Source organism: Pungitius pungitius, chromosome 12 (genome assembly GCF_949316345.1).
Source record: "Pungitius pungitius chromosome 12, fPunPun2.1, whole genome shotgun sequence".
NCBI classification, from domain to species: domain Eukaryota; kingdom Metazoa; phylum Chordata; class Actinopteri; order Perciformes; family Gasterosteidae; genus Pungitius; species Pungitius pungitius.
In genome coordinates this window covers 5,389,255-5,410,541 of record NC_084911.1, presented here as the reverse complement: position 1 = coordinate 5,410,541, position 21,287 = coordinate 5,389,255, and the positions used below count along the sequence as shown (strand labels likewise).

Genomic DNA, 21,287 nt, shown 5'->3' with positions numbered 1-21,287 from the left:
AGTTTGTCTTGGTTCACAATATAGGAATCCTTGCACAGTTCAACACGTAGCGTTTGTCTTTACTTTGTGTGTTTTTTCATGCCTGATTACCTCCACAGCCCTCCTCAGATACAAGAGGGACCGCAGCTTGCAGGTCTCCTTTGTAGAGAGGATACCATGTGTCTCAGGCCCTACTACCTTCTGCAGCACCTGGAGGTTCCTCGACATATTCCATAAAGTTCTTCATGTATGTATGTTCAATCAATACTTGATATTGTAAGTGTACTGTTCTTATTTCATCAATTGCGTGTCTCTCTGTGCTAGCGGCAGGATTCCTCCTCTGAGGCGCTTACCGTTTATTCCCCTTGAAGGTGTTGTCAGGGAGTCTGAGCCTAAGGAGGGAGTTGATGTGTAGGACAGAAGGTTGTATATTCTGCACAGATATAACATGACTGGCCCGAACGGAGTCCTGACCTCGTGCAACACCTCTGGGATGAAGGCGGCCATCAGCTGCGCATCCCGACCTCGTCGCTCTCATGCTTTTGCACTCAATGGGAGAAAACCTCCGACATGAGAAGAGATTGGACGTTTTGTTTATTAACCTCATAATGAGTACTATTGGCCATGCAGTGTAAGTCCATAGAGGATTAAAATGTCAACAAAATGCCTGAAAAATAGAATTTATTGTTACTTCCTGTATACTCACAGCTGGGGTACATTTTTAGTTGTAATTTATTTTACATTCTGGAATATGTCAATGCCTAGCAACAAAATAGTTTTGATGAAATGTATTTTCTTCTGCAGAGAACCATAGCAATCATCATGTTTTTGCCCCAAAGGTCAAACATGATGAAATAGCTCTGTACTAAAGAGTACAACTTTAAGGATAGGGCTTGAAAGCGATATAGATTGAAAGATTGGATAACGTCATCGCCGGCTGATCAAACATTTTGGCTTTAATGGGGAAATTCTTTTGCCCTTAAGGGTCCAAGTGTCTGTATTTCGGGCACACAATTATGACATGTGCATTAACTCAGCCAATGAAAAAAGATTCTATTAGAAACCCAAAAATGGCCCAAAAGGATTTGAGTACTTCTTTCATCGCTACAGAATATTTTACGTCTCTGCAGCTGATGCCACATAGCAACCAACCCCTGTGCAACAGCTCCCTCTTGTGGATAAATATAACATCATCATGTTCGTCATGACAAAAATGTAGCTTCAAATTTTTACTTCATAGTCCGACAAACACATTATTACACTTTAGAACAAGAACACTTTACTCCATATTTGTATCAACTTGATCGCCGTCCTGTTTACTTCTTTCTCTGAGATCCTGTATGGCCCTCCAGCTGTTCTCCAGACTTGTCCTCAGCTCGGCCACATCCCTCCTGATCTCCTCGAGGAGCTCCAGATTTGACAGTTCCCTGTTGATCAATGAGAGCACCTCCTCCTCCTCCTCCTCTAGGGTGGGACAGACAGGATCCTCCAATGACCCCATAGTTTTCTCCCAAATCATCTCAAAGTACGAGTCAATGAAGGCTTCCAGCTCCTCCAGGTTGCTGTCGTCCCATTGGTCGATCAGTGCGCGCAGACCTCCGCTCCCGCTGAGCCTCACGAGAGTCCGCTCCCTCGACGCAGGACGGCGAAGCGAGTGCACGCTGATGCCATTTTCCTCCGCTAGCGTCCCGCGTTGCGTTCGAGGTGCAACCGGCAGCATCGTTGGCCGTGCGGATGAGAGCGGACGCCGTGCGCCGCCCACTCGCAGGTGAAGAACATCGTTCGGGAGCCATCCGGGCAGATTCACGGTCCACCTCGGCGCCGCCCCCCCACAGAGCACGGAGGGTAGACCGTCCCCCACCAGGACGTCCAGTCTAGTCCATGCTGGACTCGCTGCGGGTAGGGCCACTATCTGAGCGCCGCCATGGGGGCCTCCAGAGCAGCCGCGAGGTGTTTGAGTGGTGGGATTGGCGGATTCAATCACTGCAAAACAGATAATAACAGGCGGACTGACTTCGTGCGAGCCATAAACAATTCTAACAACCGTCTCCACCCGTCCTAAGATATGAATCTCCTTATCTCCCTCTGACAGATGCTGTCTCCTCCCTGTTTGTACCATAAACTAGTGTAGATGTGACCCTGCCACGCGATACACGGAATGTGACACACCTGTGTAGTTGAACTGTTTTGCATAATGCTTATTTGTCAATACTACTTTTTACCAGCCATTTACATAGCTCAGAATTCCACACCTATTTTCACACCTTCAGAAGGAGTGGCGATGGTTCAGCACTTTTTCACTCCTTCTGCGTGTTTTTTCATGCCTTAGTGTTCCATGTGAGACCTGTTGTACCTGATTCTATCTCTATTCCTGATTCAAACATGACATGCAGACTTAAACTGCCTCAATCTGTCCAAAAGGGGAGAAGCACCAATGAATGCCATTTACTTACGCTCACGGGACCCCTGTTGTCTGCAGCTCGTGATCCTCTTTCTATCCTTGTCACGCGGGGTCACGCCTGGTAAAGTGTCCCGCTCCCTCAGGTGATCCCTTCTGGGGAGAACAGCCGGCGCGTCTTCAACCAGCGTCTCCTCGAGCAGGGCGATGAGCTCGTTGACCTGCGTCCCGTCGCCCCGGTGCTTGTTATCAAACACGTGGTACCTGTTCCCGCACCTCTCCACCAGCCTCCGCAGCGGCTCTCCTTCGCTCTCGATGCGCTGCTCGATGCTCGTGTCGCCCAGCCAGTCGCCGTGGCTGAACAGCACGGCGGCTCTGCGCCACATCTGGGCTCCCCCGGCCTCCAGCTGTTTCTCCATGGCCTCCAAGCGGTCGGCGTCAAATGAGGAGCTCACGTTGACCACCGCGAGGACGGCGCAGGACGGCAGGCGGAGGAGGTCAGAGGTCGCGGTGAAGCGGGCCGGCGTGTCCACCACCACCACCGTCTTGCCGCCGACCGTGGCTCGCTTTTCCCAGCAGGAAGTGGTTTGTTTTTGCCCGTGGGAGCACTCGCTGTTGAGGATGGAGTCCCCACACGAGCTCTTACCGGTTTTCCGGCCGCCGATGAGCACCATTCTCAGTTCGGTGCTGGCGTTGAGCTTTGCTGTCGGAAAGGAGTTGCGCACATCAAAGAAAACATTTCAATTCCAAAAGAATCTAAGCAAAAAAAAAAGTCATCCAGTACAATTGTGTTTATTTAAGCCCACATTGTTGATCACTTTTAAATGAATCCAACTCACCCAGCTGAGACCTCGCCATCTGCCTTTGCCTCTCCCTCCTCGCCAGCCTCTCCGTGGCTCGCACCTCCTCTCTTCTCCTCTCCCCCTGCAGCTGTTGCACCACTGGCCTCTCCACTTCGATATGCTGGCACCCGCTACAGCTGGCCAACATCTCCTCGATCTTCCCGATCAGCACTCGGACTTGATAGCCATCGTCCCTGGTTTTGTTGTTCAGGACGTGGTACCTGTTGCCGCATCGTTCCACGAGCCGCCGCAGGGGCCCTCCCTCGCTCTCGACGCAGTGCTCGGGGGTCGTGCCCGCCAGCCAGTCCCCGCAGCTCATCAGCACGATGGCGCGTCTCCACGCGCGCTCGCCGCCGACCAGCCGCAGGTGCTCCTCCGCTGCCCTCGCGTGGGTTTCGGAGAAGGCTCGGTCCACGCGGATCACCAGCAGGACGGCGTTGGGCCCCGGAGGGCAGAGAGACGCGCCGAGCGCCAGCTCCCTCCGGTCGAAGACGGGACTCTCGGCACAGAAGTAGTTCGCCCGGCGTGTCCACCACGGTCACCTGTCTCCCGAACACCAGGCCCGTCCCCACCACACACCGGGCCGTTCTGCTCACTGGCTGGCCGCTCTCTGTGCTCAGGATTGTGCTCATGGTGGAGCTTTTCCCAGAACCCTTCGCTCCCACCAGCACAATCCGGATGGAGCTCACAGGCCGCAAACTCTCTGGAAGAATATTGCACACGTGTGATCCATTTCTTATCAACATTCATTTAATAGTTTTATTTCTTGAAAAGGGTTAGACCACGGCTCCCCAAACAATTTGGCGACAATGTTTAGCGGACTAGTCTTGGGCAATGAATAAGGTGAAAAAACTTGGCAATTATGTCAAGGGACGAACGACCGTAATTAGGAGAGCATCCGGTACCGGTTGCGGTCCGCGGCCCGGTGGTTGAGGACCACTGGGTTAAATGATCACTACTAGTGTCTCTATATCTACATCCCTTCAAACAAAACAATCAGGTTGACAAGTTATTGAGACGTTAAAGATACCGATAAACTCGCCTCTCATGAGAGATCTTTGCTTCTTCACCCTCAAGGACCTCCCGCGAGCCCTCTCCTCCACCCTCCTCTTCTCCTCGGCGGTCGCGCGAGCAACGCTCTCCCGCAACTCGAACACCGCGTTTCCATTGCGCGTGACGAGTTCCTGGATCTCCTCCAGCAGCCCGCCGACCGCGCCGACGTCCCCCGAGACCACCACGCGGCGGCACCTCTGACCGCACTTCCCGATGAGCCAGCGGAGCGCCTCCCCCCCGCTGCGTGCGAGCTCTTCGGCTCCGGCGCGTGCGGAGCTCCGGTCGGCGGAGACGAGGACCAGCACGCAGTGACTCCACGCCCTCTCCCCCAGCAGGGCCACGTGCTCCTCCACGGCCCGGCGGCGCTTCTCCGAGAAGGCCGAGCTGGCCTTGACGGTGAGGAGAAAGGCGTGCGGCCCCGGGGCGCACAGGGAGACGCCGCTTGCGATCTCCCTCTTCACCAGCTCGGGTGTGTCCCGAGAGCCGAAGTCGCACCACCAGCCGGGAGTGTCCACCACGGTGACCCAGCGTCCGGCCACCACACCCAGGCGCCTGCAGCAGGAGGTCCTCTCTTGGGTGACAAACTCCTCTTTGCCCAGGATTAGGTTCCCCAAGGAGCTCTTCCCACAGTTTCGGCCACCGAGGAGGATGATCTTCAACTGTGGTGCAGAGCAGCTGTCCACTGACACAATGACGATTTCAATTACAGCTTTAAGGACTCGAATCAAATGGACGTTGAGCAGGTTAAAGTGAAGAAAGTCATGAGTTTAGGGTTATACAATTGGAATATTTACAGCGTTTCTTTTTCTAATAGTTTGATAATAAAGGGCCAACAATTTAGATAATCAATCAATAATTCAAGTCATTGTTTTCCATTGTCTTTATTTTATGATAGTAAGTTAAATATCTTTCGAGTTTAGCGCCCGAAGTCTAATACAATTTATTCTCAATTTACTTGTAACATTTTACTGAATTTTGTTAAATCATATCACTCTTTTTCAATTATATAGAAATGTAATAATTGAAATGCTACATGCTGACATTATAATGCACAAAATACGTATGAGATGTCATAATATGGCAATAAAAAATCATATAGAATTTTAGATATTAGGAAGACATGGAACTTATAACAACTGCATGAATAGGAAAAGGATAAAGGATTCAAACTTACTTGCTGACAGCTCATTGGTGGCCATGTCACATGCTGTACCATCGGAAAGCAGGAAGACTTTAAAACATCATTTACTCTAATTTCACCTCCACAAGCCTGCGTTCTTGGTAAAAAAAAAAATGAGACCAAATCTTCCTGTTGAGGGAGGGATACTGCAAGACGTAGTTTGTGTTTTATGGGTTTATGGGGCTGAAGGTTGTCTCTAATGAGTAATCAGTCACATAGTGGACCACACCATGTCAGCCGCAGGTCGACAGTCCAATCTGGGAGGTGTTTACTATTTACCAGTTTTTTTCAATCACATTGTTACTATGTTATTAAAATAATAACACAATATCATCATCTATGCATGTAAGAATAAATAATCCAAATACAGGACAGTAAATATGAGCAGGACTTAAAAATATTCATAACTGAGCTTTTGTGTGAGTCATGAATTGAATCAAGTACTGTAGATACCTATTTGAGGTACAAAAATTAAAATCAATGACATCAATAGTTGAGATATATTTACCGATTTAGATTTGACACAAAATTAACATTCAATTCAGCTTTTGTAATTTAAACCACCTAGTGATACTAAATTGCGTATAAGTAAAAGTGCCAGTACAAGGATGAGCAAAAATACTGATGTTATTTGCTTGGTAACTCTAAGCGTGTCATGACATGGGGCCTTTGACAGTTGTTAAAACTAATCAGCAGTTAATCATGCGGACACAGATATTTTCATCAAAAGTAGCTGACTTTTTTTTTTGGAGCCACGAGGCGAAAATGTTTTGTGACCAGTGTGACCGATGGTGGCTGCACAGTCATTGTTCCCGGATACACCAATAACCATTGTTTGATTCATGGGGGAGAGAGGAAGTTATGCAACATTTATTTTCATTTTTTTATGTGAATTTTACCGGCCTTGGCCTCTTAACAGTTTTGGCTCTCATGGAAACCTGGACGTTTTCAAGAGGGGGCCTACAACAAGTTTTGCAATTACTTAAGCAGAAACGTCACCAGAATAAATAGAAATGAAGTGTCACGTGTTATGCTCAGCTAATGTTACGCTTCAAATCCAAGCATTTAATCCATCACTGGACCCCGCCCCCTTGGTTTGGTTCCGGTTTCGCTAATGTCTCCTGGCTTAAGCTCCGCCCCGTTGGCCGGCTCAGTCTTACAAAACCAGTTTACACGCCGCACCGCGCACAGCTTTCTACTCCTGAGACCGACGGCACGAAGGAAACCATCAAAAATGGGAGTGACAATTAAAGTGGAATACTGGTAACTCAATCTTTCGTCGTTTCCTTTTCCTCGTGTGACTGTAGAGTTAACCTGCTGCTGTTTGTGGGAGAGTCTTTGCCGTAAAACCCACTGAATAGACTGTTAGCATCGTTAGCTCGCGGCTAGCATGGAGCAAGGTGTAACTGTTATTCTTCTTTTTAATCCATAACGTGTTACCCTTGCAGTGGCAAGTGAGGCTACGAACCCCGCTATCAGGAGCTCAGGCGTGCTGTCAAGCAGGAGTTTCCCGATGCGGCTGTTTCGGGCTTCGTGGGAAGACAAGGTAATTCTTTGTTTATTCAAACTGATTTATTTGTGCCCGGTGTTACACCCCTACTGGTTTTTACATCTACTGGTTTCCCTACGCGTGCGTGTTTGTGTTTACCCGACAGCAGAAGTCTGTTTCCTGATTCTTCACACATTCACAAACATTGCTGTAATTCTACAAAACGCATCACAAATCCATTGCAGCGTTCACGATTGTATAAGTGAGCACTACATCACAACCACGTATGAAAAAATTTATTTAAGAAAATGTATTTAAAATTAGATCGGAACGATCGGGATTCGAACCCCGTGGGTCAAAACATCCTAAAGCCAACGAGTCCTTTACGCAGAGATTCACAGGTTTCCTGTCCTTTTTTATGTAATACATTTATTACATTAAATCAGAACACGATGGCTGGAAGAAACGTTTTGGTGTGGGATCTAAAACAACTGGTTACAGTGGGCGTGTCGTAGAACACTTCCAAACAGTTGTAATGCTACTTTTTGGCGAGGATTGTTTTCTTACGGCCATAGTGTGACGTACACCATAGACACTTGCACATTACATTTAGGGAGAAATATAAATTGATTTAACCGACCAGGATTCGAACCCCATGGCGCAAAACACCTAATTGCCTGTATTAGATGCGCTCTATACACTGCGCCACGGCCCAGTCCTTATACACTTAATACAATTCGTCTTATTAATTTATAAATGTGATACATTGGTATGGAGGAAACCTTCTGGTGTGGGCGATCTGAAACTACTGGTTACACTGGGCGTGTCTTAGAACACTTCGAGACAAATGTATCAATTCTTAATTGTCACCCAATCAAAATGGCAAAGATTCTATCAGGAATCAAATCTCATAAATGAAGTTCTCAAATTACACATTTTTAAAAACCAGTAGGGGTGTAACACCGGATCAGTATCTGAATGGTGAGGTGCATTAGTCACTATTAAGGGTGGCGCCCTCTTAGGTTCTTCTTTTCATTTCGCAGGCAGCTTTGAGATTGATGTCAACGGGCAGCTGATCTTCTCCAAGCTTGAGCTAGGGGGGTTCCCACATGAGGATGACGTGAGTGAAATGAGTAAATGTAACTCTGTAAATTACTGCAGTGGAATGTAATCAAGCTTGTGAGGAACTGCGCTTTAAATGAGGTTCAAATAAAGGGTTCATACTATTGTTGAAGTGCCACTTTCTGGTTTTACTTGTACTACTTAAAGGGACATGTACTTTTTTATGAGGTGGTAAACGTTCTGTTAATAAGTTTTGTTTTCATTTTTTTTCCCAACAGTAACAGAATGCAGAAAACTTTAAATTAAAGTTCAAAATATATTTTTGTAAATATTTGTATAACTATATTATAGTTTGAGGGTTGTCAACTTAAAAACTTCATTTTTCCCGTTTTTTGTGAGGATCAAAAGCACTGTGCGTCACTCGAATCATTCACAATGTGTTGAATTTACAATCATGTGCTATTTAGGTCAAATTGCTATCTGAAGATATTTGTGGTGTGTTTTGAAAGTATCCTATTGGTACTTTTACTTACAGAACCTAGAGCGTAAATTTCCTTAATAACACACTGATTGTTTTTGTTTCTGCTACCACAGGTCTTGGATGCAGTTAACAAAGCCAACGATGGCAAACCTGTCGAGAAGATAACCAAAAGCCGCGCACCATGCGTCATCATGTAAACCCCCCGCCTGCCCTGCCGCTTCCAAACCGGCCAGTGCTTCTGTAAACTGCCGATGTCACCTCTGCTTTACAGAAGGCTGGCGGAGATGCACTAGGGCCGGTGTCTCCTGCCGCCAAACATCTGGCTCCCCCTCTGGGTTCTCATTGTGGTGCTCCGGACTGTTAATGATTACTGTGGCCTAAAAGGTTAAAGGTCATAGTATGATGAAACCATTCCTGGAAGTCCCTTTATTATGGAAGCTCAGATGGGGAGAAGATGTCGCAGGAGGATTCGAGGGAGATACCTTTACTTCACTTTTCCTACTGCCTGGTTCCCTGATATTCTATAACTGTCTAATTCTTTAGTTTTTTTTTGTTCTGAGTTCACATGCAATTACCAGTTTTCCACAGAAGGAGAGAATTATGCAAGGTAGATTTAAATTAAACATTTTTTAAGGCAGACAGCCTCTTTGTTTCTGCCTCTGCGCAGGTCTTTGGTGAGTTTTAGGATATGATAATATTTGAAACATTACTGTAAGGGTTGTAGATATTGAAGGAATTTTGTATCATTTGTGGATTGGGAAATGGAAAATTATGCTGCCAACGGTTTCTTTCTCTTTCCGTATCAAATAAGAACTTTTCAATTTCTCTCGTCCGTTTCTGATACATATATATTTATCTCTGTGTTATCAACTGTTGGCTACTAGCGCAATCATCGGCAGTGCTTCTGAAGACCACCACCCACTGGTTTGTCAGCTCACGCGTAACAAGATGTCTGCCTGCACCATAATCACCTCAATGTTCACTCGGATGTCAGGAAACTTTTTAACTTTAAATAAACGTACTGTAATAGCTCATGTGCTGCAGTTGTCATCCCTTTAGGATATTGCAGATCTGTTTTTCTTGTTTCCATACAGACGACCAAATGTTATCATGAGGGTTTGGTTTTACTTCGCCTCTCCCTCACGCGCACTTTCAAACAACACCACAGGCTGCGTTCCGCTTGGTCGCTTTGACCCAGAGCTGCTCTCCTTTCTTGGTACGGTCTCTTGGCGATTCTCACAACTGCCAATTTTCCCAGTCAACCGGTTGGACAGGGTTTCTCTTTGTCATGTTGAGCGGCCCGCATGGCGACAGTCGCCTAAGATGAACATAAACAAGAGTTCTGTTTGTGTTCCTCGTTGTCTCCTCGAGCAAGAAATGCTCATTTAAGTTCCTCTGAGGATTGTTAATCAAGAAATACAGTTTTGCTGAGAAATATTTGTAATGCTTTCTTTCATTCAGGGGTGCAGCTGATTTAAAATCCCTGATAGTTGCGTAGAGCAAAAGACGGAACGATTTATTCTTGGTTTCTGTCTCTTTGGTTACACTAAGGGGCGCTAATGTCCACACCCCGAATCTAGCCCCTGGCCTCCCGAGACTCCTACAAAAAGCCCTGAAAACAAATACATGGTTGGGCACCAAAACCTGTGTGTTCTCAAAACGTCACATGCTACAAATTATATTAGATTTAGTAAAAAAAGTACTATTTATATAATTCCATTCAATTGAAACTCAGATTGTATATTAATATTTATTTGAACTAACAGGATATAACACCAAAAACGTTACCCATTCTGCCAACAGTGTCTAAATTAACTTCCTTTTTAGTTGTGAAGTTTAACTAGACAGAACAAAGGCTCAGGTGGTGCAAAGCCACAAAAATCAAAAAGCATTTCATAACTAACAAGCAAATGCAGTTACAAAGTGTGAAATATAAATAGTATAATTTCTAAAATATGTATACATTTGACATACGTGAGATAATGATGATCTGTTGGGAATGAATGAATCCACTGGATCGCTAACTATGAGCTGAGTTTTGTGGTCACAGGTAGAAACCGCATGTAGTAGAATTAGTGGCGCTGGTAACCCGCGGCAACAGCTGAAGCCCTGACTCCCAAGTCTCAAGCAGCATGTTGTTAAAGGACGTCCACTGAGACGAGGTGGGTCCTTTGAGCCGGCTCTGGCTCTCAGTGATTACTCTCTGCTTATCCTAACCCCGATAGAGCTGCTCTCTGATGCAGTATTTAGTGCCACAATTAAGAGTTTTAAAAACGGACAGGATAAAAGTTGTCAATTAGGTGACTTTCTTCCTTAACGTTTAGATAATATATGTATTTTGTTTTGGAAATTTGTGTTAATCGGTGTTAAAAGTTCTTTGATAACATTTTTTAAAAATATCAATCTTGCAGTAAATGAGGACATTTTTTTGTACACATTCTAAAGCCATGTGAACATTTCCATAATCCTTCATAATCAGATGTATTTTTGTCTCTTAAGTTCCCCTCACACCTCATTTTTCATAAAAAGTTGGTTAATAGTACAAACCCCATTTCAGCCACAAGCCTTCTGTTCATTTTATAGATGTTTGATGTGACCCCTTTTGACCTAGATTGTTATCATGAAACACTACATCATTTTGTCTGTTCTTTCATACATTTTTCTAATCTTGGACTTCTTAAAACAAGGTTTGGAACTCTTTAGATCTCAATTTGGCATTCTCAAATAATGCACTCAGACTGAAGATTCTCAACACGTCCGTCCGGAAAAGAGTGTCCATTTTGACCACTGGGAGTGTCTGCATACTGTATGTTGAGACACATGGACGCCGCAGATAGCTCCTTAAGAGTGGTGATAACAGGCCTGAGCCAGCGTGTCTTCAGCTAGGGGCCCCATTGTTGTGTGTTTGTGCGTGTTTTCACTGTGTGCTAATCACTTTTGATACCCTGACTCCTCATTCATCCCAGTAGAACAGTACCGCTTTCATTTAGACGAGGACTGCATCTTTCCTGTGATCAGTTTGTTAAGGAAACATCCCCAACAAACATCCCGCAATACCGGATTAGTTTCAGGACTTATGAAGTCAAGCGTTACCTTTTTTTCCGATTATGGTTTTCTCGACATCAAACCCGTGACTTTGACTCATTCTACAATCATGTGAGGACATCACATCGCATTCAGTTGAGTTTAAATTCGCGATTAAAATTGCAGTTTCCACCGGAGATGAAGCGGACCGAGGGGCTTCCTCCTTTCCGACAGTGAGCCGCCTTTTTCTTGGCTGACAAAGCCTCCACATAAGGGACAACCTTTGTCAAGGCTGGAAGCTGAAATCAGTTTCACAGACAGAGTCTGTAGATCTTGAGAGATAATCCGAAACATCACTTTTTCATCCTTCCGACATATTTAACCGGGGACTACAAAGACACTCAGATACAATCGTCATGGCAAAAATGTTGACGTATTTATTATAATCAATCACTTATGTTAAAACGAATCATTAGTGGATAGTGTATCTATATATTGATACTGTTTTTTTGCGGTCTCAGGTGTATTTGGCTCATTCAGCTATTCACAGCCTCAAAAAAAGCCATATAAGATGATCAAGGATCCCACACAGAAAAGCTCTAGCATTGTTAAATTGGTGTGAAAAAATGCTAATAACCAGTGCCAATCTTTTTAGGTACACTCAACGAACACTAATGTTCTCTGATCCAGTACATTTGGGAGTTGGAAGAAGCCGGTGGAAGGAAGCAGCCATGAAGAGTGGCTAATGGATGACATCAGGCCGGGCTCTCTCACAATCTGACTCAGCCTTTGGTTGCTGGATGGCATTCCTGGGGCAGCAGTCAAACCAGAATCTAACTATGAGAAAGGTTGAATGCCGCAACCATGGCGTTGCTGAAATGGTGAGAACTGTAAAAGTATGAGCTGATGTTTAAGAAAATATTTCACCAGTACCTGTGGGTGTGGTTTGAAACATTTATCTTTACAAGAAACGCCCTCTGAGGTGTGGCTTGAAATCATGGTGAAATAAAGGTTTTGCTGGATCTAAATAATTAAATTAAGTTGACTTTTCCTCTGTACCTTTACAGAGAGGCAGCACATCTGTTATCAGTACACATACAACTATTTTAACTCAAATCCATGTACACAAAGTTGCCTGTAGCCTACTAGTTTAACTGGTTGTATTTCAGAAGGCATACTACTTGTGAACAGTAAAACACAAGAGTTGTTGTTTACTTTGTGTGTCAATCCTCACATGCATTTGCACTTTTGGACTTCTTTGTTGTGTGTGTGTGTGTGTGTGTGTGTGTCATTGTTGCATCATTGTGTCGGTATCTAACCCTGTCTACCATGTCACATGAGCCATTCATGAGACAAACAAACTCAGCTTAAATTGAAAAAAAAAGTCGGGTCCCCCCCCCCCCCCCCCCCGCGGAATCCCCATTACGTACGCAGGGTTACGTACTAAGGTGCTGTCGTCTTGATAGTGTATGATGATACTGTGCCCTCTTTGCCCCCCGTGTGCCCCTCAGACGGGACGAGGTTAGGCCCGCTGGTCCAAACGGGTTCATCTTGTACTACGTCTGTCCAGGCTTGGACCCGGTCTGTGCTGGGAGGGCGGAGGGGGGCAAACTAGGGTTGGGATATCCCCGTTCCAAGGTGTCCCTGGACGATTGGGCCGTCTGACTGTCACACAGGCCTTATCTCCCCCACCCACCTGCCAGGTTGCTCGGCAACCAGAGGGATCGAGGGGTACAGCGCGTCTTAGGGTCGACGTAGTTTCACATGGGTGTTCCCCTCTTTCTCTCACCGCACTCGTCTTTTTCGTTGGTCCTGGCTCAGTTTCTCATCGGGCTCGTCAAGGTTGACAGAGCAGAGACCGTCCTGTTTCCAGTGCTGGAGATCAGGTGGGAGTACCTTCGTGCAGGTAAGGGTGTGGCCTCCTCCAGGCAGGGGTCTGACACACGTTGTTACACGGGAGGGTAGAGGTCAAACTGGATGGATATTTGAATGTAGGGTTATAGGAGAGGAGATATTCTAACCTACGATGTTTCTACCAAGTATGATAAGGGCGGGAGTTCAGATCAAATGATCTACTTAGAGGAAGAATATTGTTTTTGTTGTGCATAATTTTTATAAAGACAAATCCAGCCCCTTTAACTAATTTGAGGTCAATGTCAAGTGGGATTATCATTTGGGAATTTTTACCATTTGTGGCACTTTGAAAGATTACATTTTGACTTTGTAATGAACTATCTGTATATATTCAGTGTTACTGTGTGAGGAATTTAGTGTTTAGTGTTACCACTAAATGGTAATGTTTTGTTCACGTGCAGCACCTAATCTATAGATTACAACCGTTGCTTACTCAATTTAAGGATTTGCAAAACCTAATGGGAAGTTACTTGTCCCTTATTTGGATATTCTGCTGAGAAATATTTTCAATAGTGAAAAAAAAAGCAGGGCTTTTTCAGTTTGGGAAATTGAAATATAATCCAATAAAAGCAGCACAAAATGTTAAATGTTTTTTGAGTATTCCTGTCTAAATGTAATCATTTTGTGTAACTTGCTTTTACAGTAGCAGCATATTTTTGTGTTGTACCGTTGGAGAACAGATGTGTTTAGTTGAAGAAGGGTGTAACCCAAAGATAAGGCTCTATGCGTCTTCTATTTAAACCATAACGAAGATCTCGTAGCCAACGGCTGGCGGACTATCTGTTAAAAACTGACTGCAGGCAGCTGGATAGGGGTATATGGCAGCAGGCCTCTGAGTTGACTTTAGAACAGCTGTACTTTTCTCACAATTGATCAACTAACAATTAGAAATGAAAAAGTCTTTGCTTTGGATGCTGTAGATGCACCTGTTTGCGTTAACTGTCAAATCCAAGGACTCACAAATCACCAGTGGAAAGAAGATTTAGTTTAATAGTCTTGGTTGAGTTTCTTATTTGTGTGTTTCAATGTTTGTTCATTCTTTTTTTTTTTTGGCCTTAGGGAATGCGTAAAAGGACCTGTGAGGTCAACATCTGAAAAACATCAATGGAAAACCATTTGAGTTTTGAGGTTTGTCCCAATTTCCTTTTACATCAAAAAGTCTTTGCAACAGTTCCTTAAACAGTTTTCTGTTTTATCACCTACGGAGACGAGAAAAGTCCTGTTTCACTTAGTTTCTTCAGTTCTCATCCAACTTTCTTCCATTCATTCTAGGGCAGCGAGATGTCCAATGAAGACAATGACTCGGCCTTTCCCTCTCCAGTGAGACTGTGAGTCCTTACTCTCATTTCCTTACTCTCACTCTCTGTTTCAGTAGTAACTGACACTTTAATGTCAATTTCAACATCTCGTTTAACTTTTAAATAATTTTTAGGAAAGCACAAGAGTATTATTTATAAGGCAGCACAAAAAAGGTCTACAACCCGGATATCCAAGTAGTGAATGATGAGAAATACGTGAAGCAATCCTGTCCTCTTGTGGAAACAACAGAACGAACAGTAGAATTTTTCAGCTAAGGATTCCCTCATCCTTTCTAAGCTTAGATTTTAGGGAAAATTGCTGAAAAGATGCTCATCATTATTCTTCATTGATTGTTCCACTTCTCTCCCCCACCAGGACTCCACCCGACCAAAGCACCATCTATGACATAGAGGGGGGGAGGCAGGAACAGCAGGAAGAGGAGAATGAGGGGGGGGCCCTCTACATCCCCAGCGATTCAGAAGGTAGGTTCCCCTCACAGGCCCTGCAGCTGGACAAACATATGATGATCTAATGCAATATGATGCATTCTGTCAATTAAACTGTATTCTAATAGAACCTTAAACAAATACACATTAAATCAGTAAGGATGTTGATCCAGAAGCATCATGTTAAATCACTCACAGGGAAAATTTCATGTCCATTTCATGTGATGATACGACTTATTCACTTTTATGTAAATCAGGTTTTGAATGTGCACCTTTTCCTTGTAGTTGAACATTCCCTACTTTGACTTAAGTAGAAGATCTTACTGCTTGTCCACATCCTTCTTACAGCGTATCTAAACCGGAACACCAATGCCACCACGAGAGGGGACGCTCAGGTTAGTCGGCATTCTCCACATTTATCTTCTTCACTGTAAATCTTCTTTATCCCGGGGTGTGTTTACTGACAAATCACATTACCACAGGCCTACGTGGAGCTGAATGAGCTCCAGGGCAACATCTGGCAGGAGACTGGCCGCTGGGTGGGCTACGAGGAGAACTTTAACCCGGCCACTGGGAAATGGGGTCCTTCTCATGTCTCCCATCTCACTTTCAAGAGCTTGATCCAGCTGCGCAAGACCATGAGCACAGGTGCCTTAGGAGACCCTGATGAAACAGAAATCTATTCATACAAAAAGATATTATACAACTGGTTTCAGTTCTTGATGAAAATAAAAAGGAACCCAAATGTACTCAGGTGCCGTCATCTTCGACCTGAATGCCAGCAGTCTATCTACCATAGTGGAGAAGGTGGTCGATGAGCTGCTGGACAAGGATGAGATCCGCGCCAGTGATCGCGATGACCTGCTTAGAGCTCTCCTTATGAAACGCAGGTATCCACCACTACCCGATATTTCTTTACACAAGATTTGAAACATACGGTTGTCTGCAGCATACACTTTATCCTCATTTTATGTGTGCTTGCAGTCAGTTTGAGGAGCCTATGATTACTCCCTCAGGAGACATTGAGATGAAGACCTTTTCTGTAGCCAAGAAGGTATCCTATTAGTTCTATTTAAACGTTTTTACTTATTCAGCTGATCATCAATAACATATTCATTTATTGACATATCGTTATTCTTGCAGAGAGACACCTTGGACAATGTGGAGGCCTCAATTATCCTCTCAGGTAATTCAGATACAGTTACGTGTCTTCGCGTGCATTTCTTGGAGCAGATATGGCTAAAAATGGTGTTTTCTCAATAGGCGTCGTGGACACCCTGCAGAAGCCTGTGACGGCCTTTGTGAGGTTAAGTGACTCCATGGTGATGAACTCCTCTCTGGAGTCTCCCGTACCTGTTCGCTTCGTCTTTGTGCTCGTCGGCCCCAGCCAGAGCGGGGTGGACTACAGCGAAAGTGGCCGTGCCATGGGTGCTCTCATGGCTGACTGGGTGAGAGGGAAGGGAGAGTAGTGAGAGATACAAAGAATTTGCAAATTTTTTACTTGGTGCAGGTGAGTAAAAGCTTTCTGCTCTCACAGGTGTTTTGCCTGGAGGCTTTTTTGGCCCAGACTGAAAAAGATCTGACCAACGCCATCGCTGACTTCATGGACTGCAGCATTGTCATCCCCCCCACTGAGATCCAAGACAAGGAAATGCTTGAGCCAATCATCGATTTCCAGAAGAAGATGCTGCGTGACAGACTGCGTCCCAGTGACACTCGCCTTGCCTTTGGTGACAGGGTCAAAGGTCAGCCTGGTTCTCAAAATGTTGTTGCTTTACTGCACTTCGTTATCTGCAAGACAAGGATTTTTCTTCATTTCAACTCTGATGCACTGCACAAGGCATTAAAAAAAGGATGCGGGTGCGTTTATTTTCTAAATTTGCTAAATGTAGTAAACAAAACAAAAACATTTGTTCCACTTCAGGAACATGATAGAGAAAGGACCTGAGTAGCCACCAAAAGTCACTAAACAGGACGAACAAATGAAACCTCTAGGGTAGAGATGAGAAAAACGTGTCATGAGAAACGGCAGACTAGTGTCATCCCTCTCAACATCACTCGGATTTATTTGTCCAGATGAGAAACCTCCGGAGGAGCCACGTGAGGACCCTCTGGCCCGTACAGGCTATCCCTTTGGCGGGATGGTGAAGGACCTGAAGCGTCGTTACCGCCACTACATCAGCGACTACACAGATGCTCTGAACCCTCAGGTCCTCGCTGCCGTCATCTTCATCTACTTCGCTGCCCTCTCTCCGGCCATCACTTTTGGAGGGCTTCTGGGTAAAAAAGGGGGATGGAAAGCTGTGTCGGATTTCTGTCGCTCGATTCTTGTGAGTTACTCGAGCGATTGTAGAATTAATAATTCTCTCCCATATCCGACTCTAGCTGACAAAACTGGAAAACTGATGGGCGTGTCAGAGCTTATGGTCTCCACCAGTCTCCAGGGTGTCATCTTCTCTCTCATCGCCGCTCAGCCGGTCCTCGTCATCGGCTTCTCTGGACCTCTGCTGGTGTTTGAGGAAGCTTTTTACTCTGTACGTATGGTTCCTGAAATCAATCTTTCGTGGCTATTATTTATTTTTCTTCATTATCATCTGGTATGTTTTCTTCACCCCATACTAGTTCTGCGTGACCCAGGGCATTGAGTACATTGTGGGCCGTATCTGGGTGGGGATGTGGCTGATAGTGATCGTGATCATCATCGTGGCCGTGGAGGGCAGCTTCCTGGTCCGATACATCTCCCGCTTCACTCAGGAAATATTCTCCATCCTCATCTCTCTCATCTTCATCTATGAGACGTTTAGCAAGCTCATCAAGGTTTTTCTCACCTCACCCTCTTCCAACTTCATTTTGCTGTGATTGCCTCATATGTCGGGTCTTGTTTTGCCTCCTCTAAACTCATCATGTCCTGTTGCTCAGATCTTCAAAACCCACCCTCTGATTCTGAACTACGAACACCTGAACGACTCAACGGAAAACCCCTTCCATCCGGTCATCATAGAGCACCCTGTGTTCAGTCACGATGGCAACGTCACCATTCACGAGAAGGAGATCGAAAGGGCCTACCCCAACACTGCCCTGCTCTCTATGTGCCTGATGTTTGGTTGCTTCTTTATCGCGTACTTCCTCCGTCATTTCAAGAATGGTCACTACTTCCCCGGCCCCGTAAGATCAACCTTCTATTTCCGGAGATTGTGAAGTTTTGAAAAGATGCTCTGTAGGTTCTGACATTGACCACCGCGTTCCCTGCTGCTGTCTCACTAGATCCGCCGTTTGATTGGAGACTTTGGTGTCCCCATAGCTATTTTCTTCATGATTGCTGTGGATATCAGCATCGAGGACGCCTACACCCAGGTAAGAGTTGTATTGTGTTGGGTGGAGACTTCGTCAATAGGTTTTATCAAAAAAGCAACATTTTCATTATTAACAGTATTGGGAATCGACAATATAGAAATGTAACTATTAAGATGACTTCTGTCACAGTAGAGCACTTTTAAAATGATTTTGAGCCATGTAGGTCGAGGGTGTTTTTTCCATCGAGGATTTATATTTCAAAAGATCTATATTTCATTCAAACTGTTTCTTTTTTTTAAATTTAACAACAAAAATATCTTTTTTAACTCAAGTTCATGATGTACTCGTTCTTTGAGGCTCTCAACCTGTGAAACTAAAGTTTATGTCCCTGGTTACATTCTTCTTAAAATGATGTTCCCTCGAAATGTGACAAAACTCAAACTACTCCTAAGTTTAACAAATGCATGCTCTCCCGTGGTAGAAACTCGTTGTGCCGAAAGGTATTGAGGTGACCAACCCTAAAATCCGAGGCTGGTTCATCAACCCCTTGGGAGAGAAGAAGCCATTCCCCATCTGGATGATGGGCGCCTGCTGTGTGCCAGCAGTGCTAGTCTTCATCCTCATCTTCCTGGAATCCCAGATTACTACGTGAGTGACACTGGGAATAATGGCCGTCAGTCAGCCACTCCATTTGAAGTTAATCATTCCTGTTGTGTCTGATTGTCAGGCTGATTGTGAGCAAGCCTGAAAGGAAGATGGTGAAGGGATCCGGTTTTCACTTCGATCTGCTCCTCCTGGTCACCATGGGGGGGCTCTCCTCCTTTCTCGGGGTGCCGTGGCTGAGTGCTGCCACCGTGAGATCCGTCACCCACGCCAACGCTCTCACTGTCATGACCAAGGGCACAAAACCTGAGATTGAGAAGGTGCTGGAGCAGAGAATCAGTGGCTTCCTTGTGGCCATCCTGGTTGGTAGGTGCTGCCATCTACAGTGCGGATGTCGAAACAGCAGGCCAAGTTGAAACTGGCGCTTTCCTTTGACAATCATTCACTTTGTTTGAATTCCAGGTGTGTCTATTTTTATGGAGCCTATTCTAAGGATGATTCCTATGACCGCCTTGTTCGGCATCTTCCTCTACATGGGCATCACCTCTTTGAGTGGAATCCAGATGTGGGACAGGATGCTTCTGCTGATCACCCCAAAGAAATACCACCCGGACGAAGCCTACGCCACCAGGGTGTGTTTGAATATCAAGCTCACAATGGTACATGTTTGTAGTTTGAGTTTTTCTCCCCCCCCCCCTATTAACGCTCTCCTTTGCTCTCCTATGTGCAGGTTAAGACATTGCGGATGCATCTCTTCACTGTCATCCAGATTGTGTGCCTGGGTGTTTTGTGGGCGGTGAAGATGAGTCCCGCCTCCCTGGCGCTGCCTTTTGTTCTCATCCTCACCATCCCTCTGCGCATGTTTATGACCGGCACGCTCTTCTCTGCCGCAGAAATGAAATGCGTAAGTACCTCGATGCATCAATTATTATAATATGACACCATCAGGTTGTTTGAGGTGTGGGGTTTTACTGTTACAACGGGGTGTCTTTGTGTTACAGCTTGACGCGGATGATGCCAAAGTGACGTTTGAGGAGGAACCTGGGGTAGATGTGTACAATGAGTCCCCGCTGCCATAAACAACACCGTATCATGAATGTTTCATTGACAGTGGAACTTTTAAATGCACTTAATGCTTGACTAATAGTAATTATATGAACATGTAATATCAGGTGCCTTTATCAATATGTATTCATTAACAATTAGAGTTTTAAACTTTTATGTTATTATTGTTAATCTCTAAAAGAAAATACCATTTAAGACCTGAGGTAAATTGATTTATATTATCCTTTTTCTTTTAGTGTATACAGTATAGCTTTAATGTGACAAGTACTGCTTATGTTATAATAATACAATTCCACCTACATTTAGGGGTGCTATTAAAGTAAAGCAAAACTCACTATTCACACTCTATTTACACACATTAACACACACAATTGATGAATCTTATTACGATTGTAACACCTTCCTTTGTCCCAAATAGTAACCAAAAACGTTTTATATTGTGTTACTTGAGTTTTTCTTATTTTATATATTAGATGTGTATGGAAGCATGTGTAATGCACTTAAATATATGTGTGTAATTGCTTTCAGTTTTAGGAAGATAATTGATGATGAGGTATAATCGTTTGAGCTCATTGTTGTTCGGAGGATATAATCAGGGATAAAAGTATTTTTAAATGTATGTTATTATGCTCATGTGTTTGTATGCTTAAAACACTGTACATGCTTGTTTGGATTGGATGAATTTTCACTTTATTAAAAATAAAAAACATCCATCAAGGGCTTTATTTTATTAACACATAGACATGATGATAGTTCACCTAACTTAAAGCCCAAATCTATCAGTTCAGCCTTTCAATTAACAGGAGAGGGGTGTTCACCAAGAAGCCTGCCCTCCGAGTCAGAATAGCTATTTTATTTCTATGGGCCTGCCACTCAGCTACATGCTGCATTCAAGTTTATCAAGTAAATTCTAACTTCTTGATACTCGAAGATTGACGTGGCTGCAAATAGTTGTATCCTGAAAAAGGAAATTACTCTTAATGACAACACCAGTTTTTCTAAATGTACTTTATTTAAATAAGATTATGTCAAGACACAATAAAAAGAAATGAAGTAAGGCTTGAATCATTGAAAGTTCCCAATATAGCATACGTTTCTAATTAATTTATACTTAAATATGTAAAAAACGAATACATAATTTCATAAAACAATCGTGAC

The 21,287-nt window shown here is 44.4% G+C and overlaps 3 protein-coding genes across 4 annotated transcripts; 2 read left to right on the top strand and 1 right to left on the bottom strand.

Moving 5' to 3' along the window:
• Positions 1-649: 649 nt before the first annotated feature.
• Positions 650-6,508, bottom strand: si:ch211-214j24.15 (uncharacterized). Its single transcript, XM_037477148.2, is given in 6 exon segments — positions 650-1,962; positions 2,433-3,080; positions 3,217-3,737; positions 3,739-3,922; positions 4,262-4,954; positions 5,447-6,508. Coding segments are annotated over 6 exon segments (2,775 nt in total). The 5' UTR covers positions 5,472-6,508; the 3' UTR covers positions 650-1,258.
• A 56-nt stretch (positions 6,509-6,564) lies between these two features.
• LOC119220860 (migration and invasion enhancer 1-like) lies at positions 6,565-9,518 on the top strand. The gene is made up of 4 exons (XM_037477149.2): positions 6,565-6,715; positions 6,901-6,998; positions 7,985-8,061; positions 8,598-9,518. The coding sequence occupies exons 1-4, from the start codon at positions 6,567-6,569 to the stop codon at positions 8,679-8,681; spliced, it is 408 nt and encodes a 135-aa protein (XP_037333046.1). The 5' UTR covers positions 6,565-6,566; the 3' UTR covers positions 8,682-9,518.
• A 3,727-nt stretch (positions 9,519-13,245) lies between these two features.
• On the top strand, positions 13,246-21,079 carry slc4a1a (solute carrier family 4 member 1a (Diego blood group)). Of its 2 annotated transcripts, none has more exons than XM_037476592.2 (21): positions 13,246-13,394; positions 14,482-14,550; positions 14,695-14,750; positions 15,097-15,203; positions 15,516-15,562; positions 15,650-15,815; positions 15,922-16,057; positions 16,152-16,221; positions 16,311-16,353; positions 16,431-16,615; positions 16,705-16,912; positions 17,244-17,447; positions 17,553-17,701; positions 17,790-17,984; positions 18,087-18,332; positions 18,432-18,521; positions 18,943-19,109; positions 19,189-19,430; positions 19,527-19,696; positions 19,795-19,968; positions 20,066-21,079. In XM_037476592.2, exons 2-21 carry the CDS (start codon positions 14,527-14,529, stop codon positions 20,141-20,143), a joined length of 2,757 nt encoding a protein of 918 aa, XP_037332489.2. In that variant the 5' UTR covers positions 13,246-13,394; positions 14,482-14,526; the 3' UTR covers positions 20,144-21,079. The 2 variants fall into 2 exon arrangements, with proteins under 2 accessions (XP_037332489.2, XP_037332488.2); XM_037476591.2 differs by having other exon boundaries at positions 13,267-13,414.
• Positions 21,080-21,287: the final 208 nt, after the last annotated feature.

Excerpts from the sequence above, each read along its gene's own strand:
- slc4a1a (XM_037476592.2), top strand. The coding sequence starts at position 14,527 with ATGGAAAACCATTTGAGTTTTGAG. Across the intron at positions 16,616-16,704 it reads GTGCTCTCATGGCTGACTGG|GTGTTTTGCCTGGAGGCTTT; the intron begins GTGAGAGGGAAG and ends CTGCTCTCACAG. Across the intron at positions 17,448-17,552 it reads CACTTTTGGAGGGCTTCTGG|CTGACAAAACTGGAAAACTG; the intron begins GTAAAAAAGGGG and ends ATCCGACTCTAG.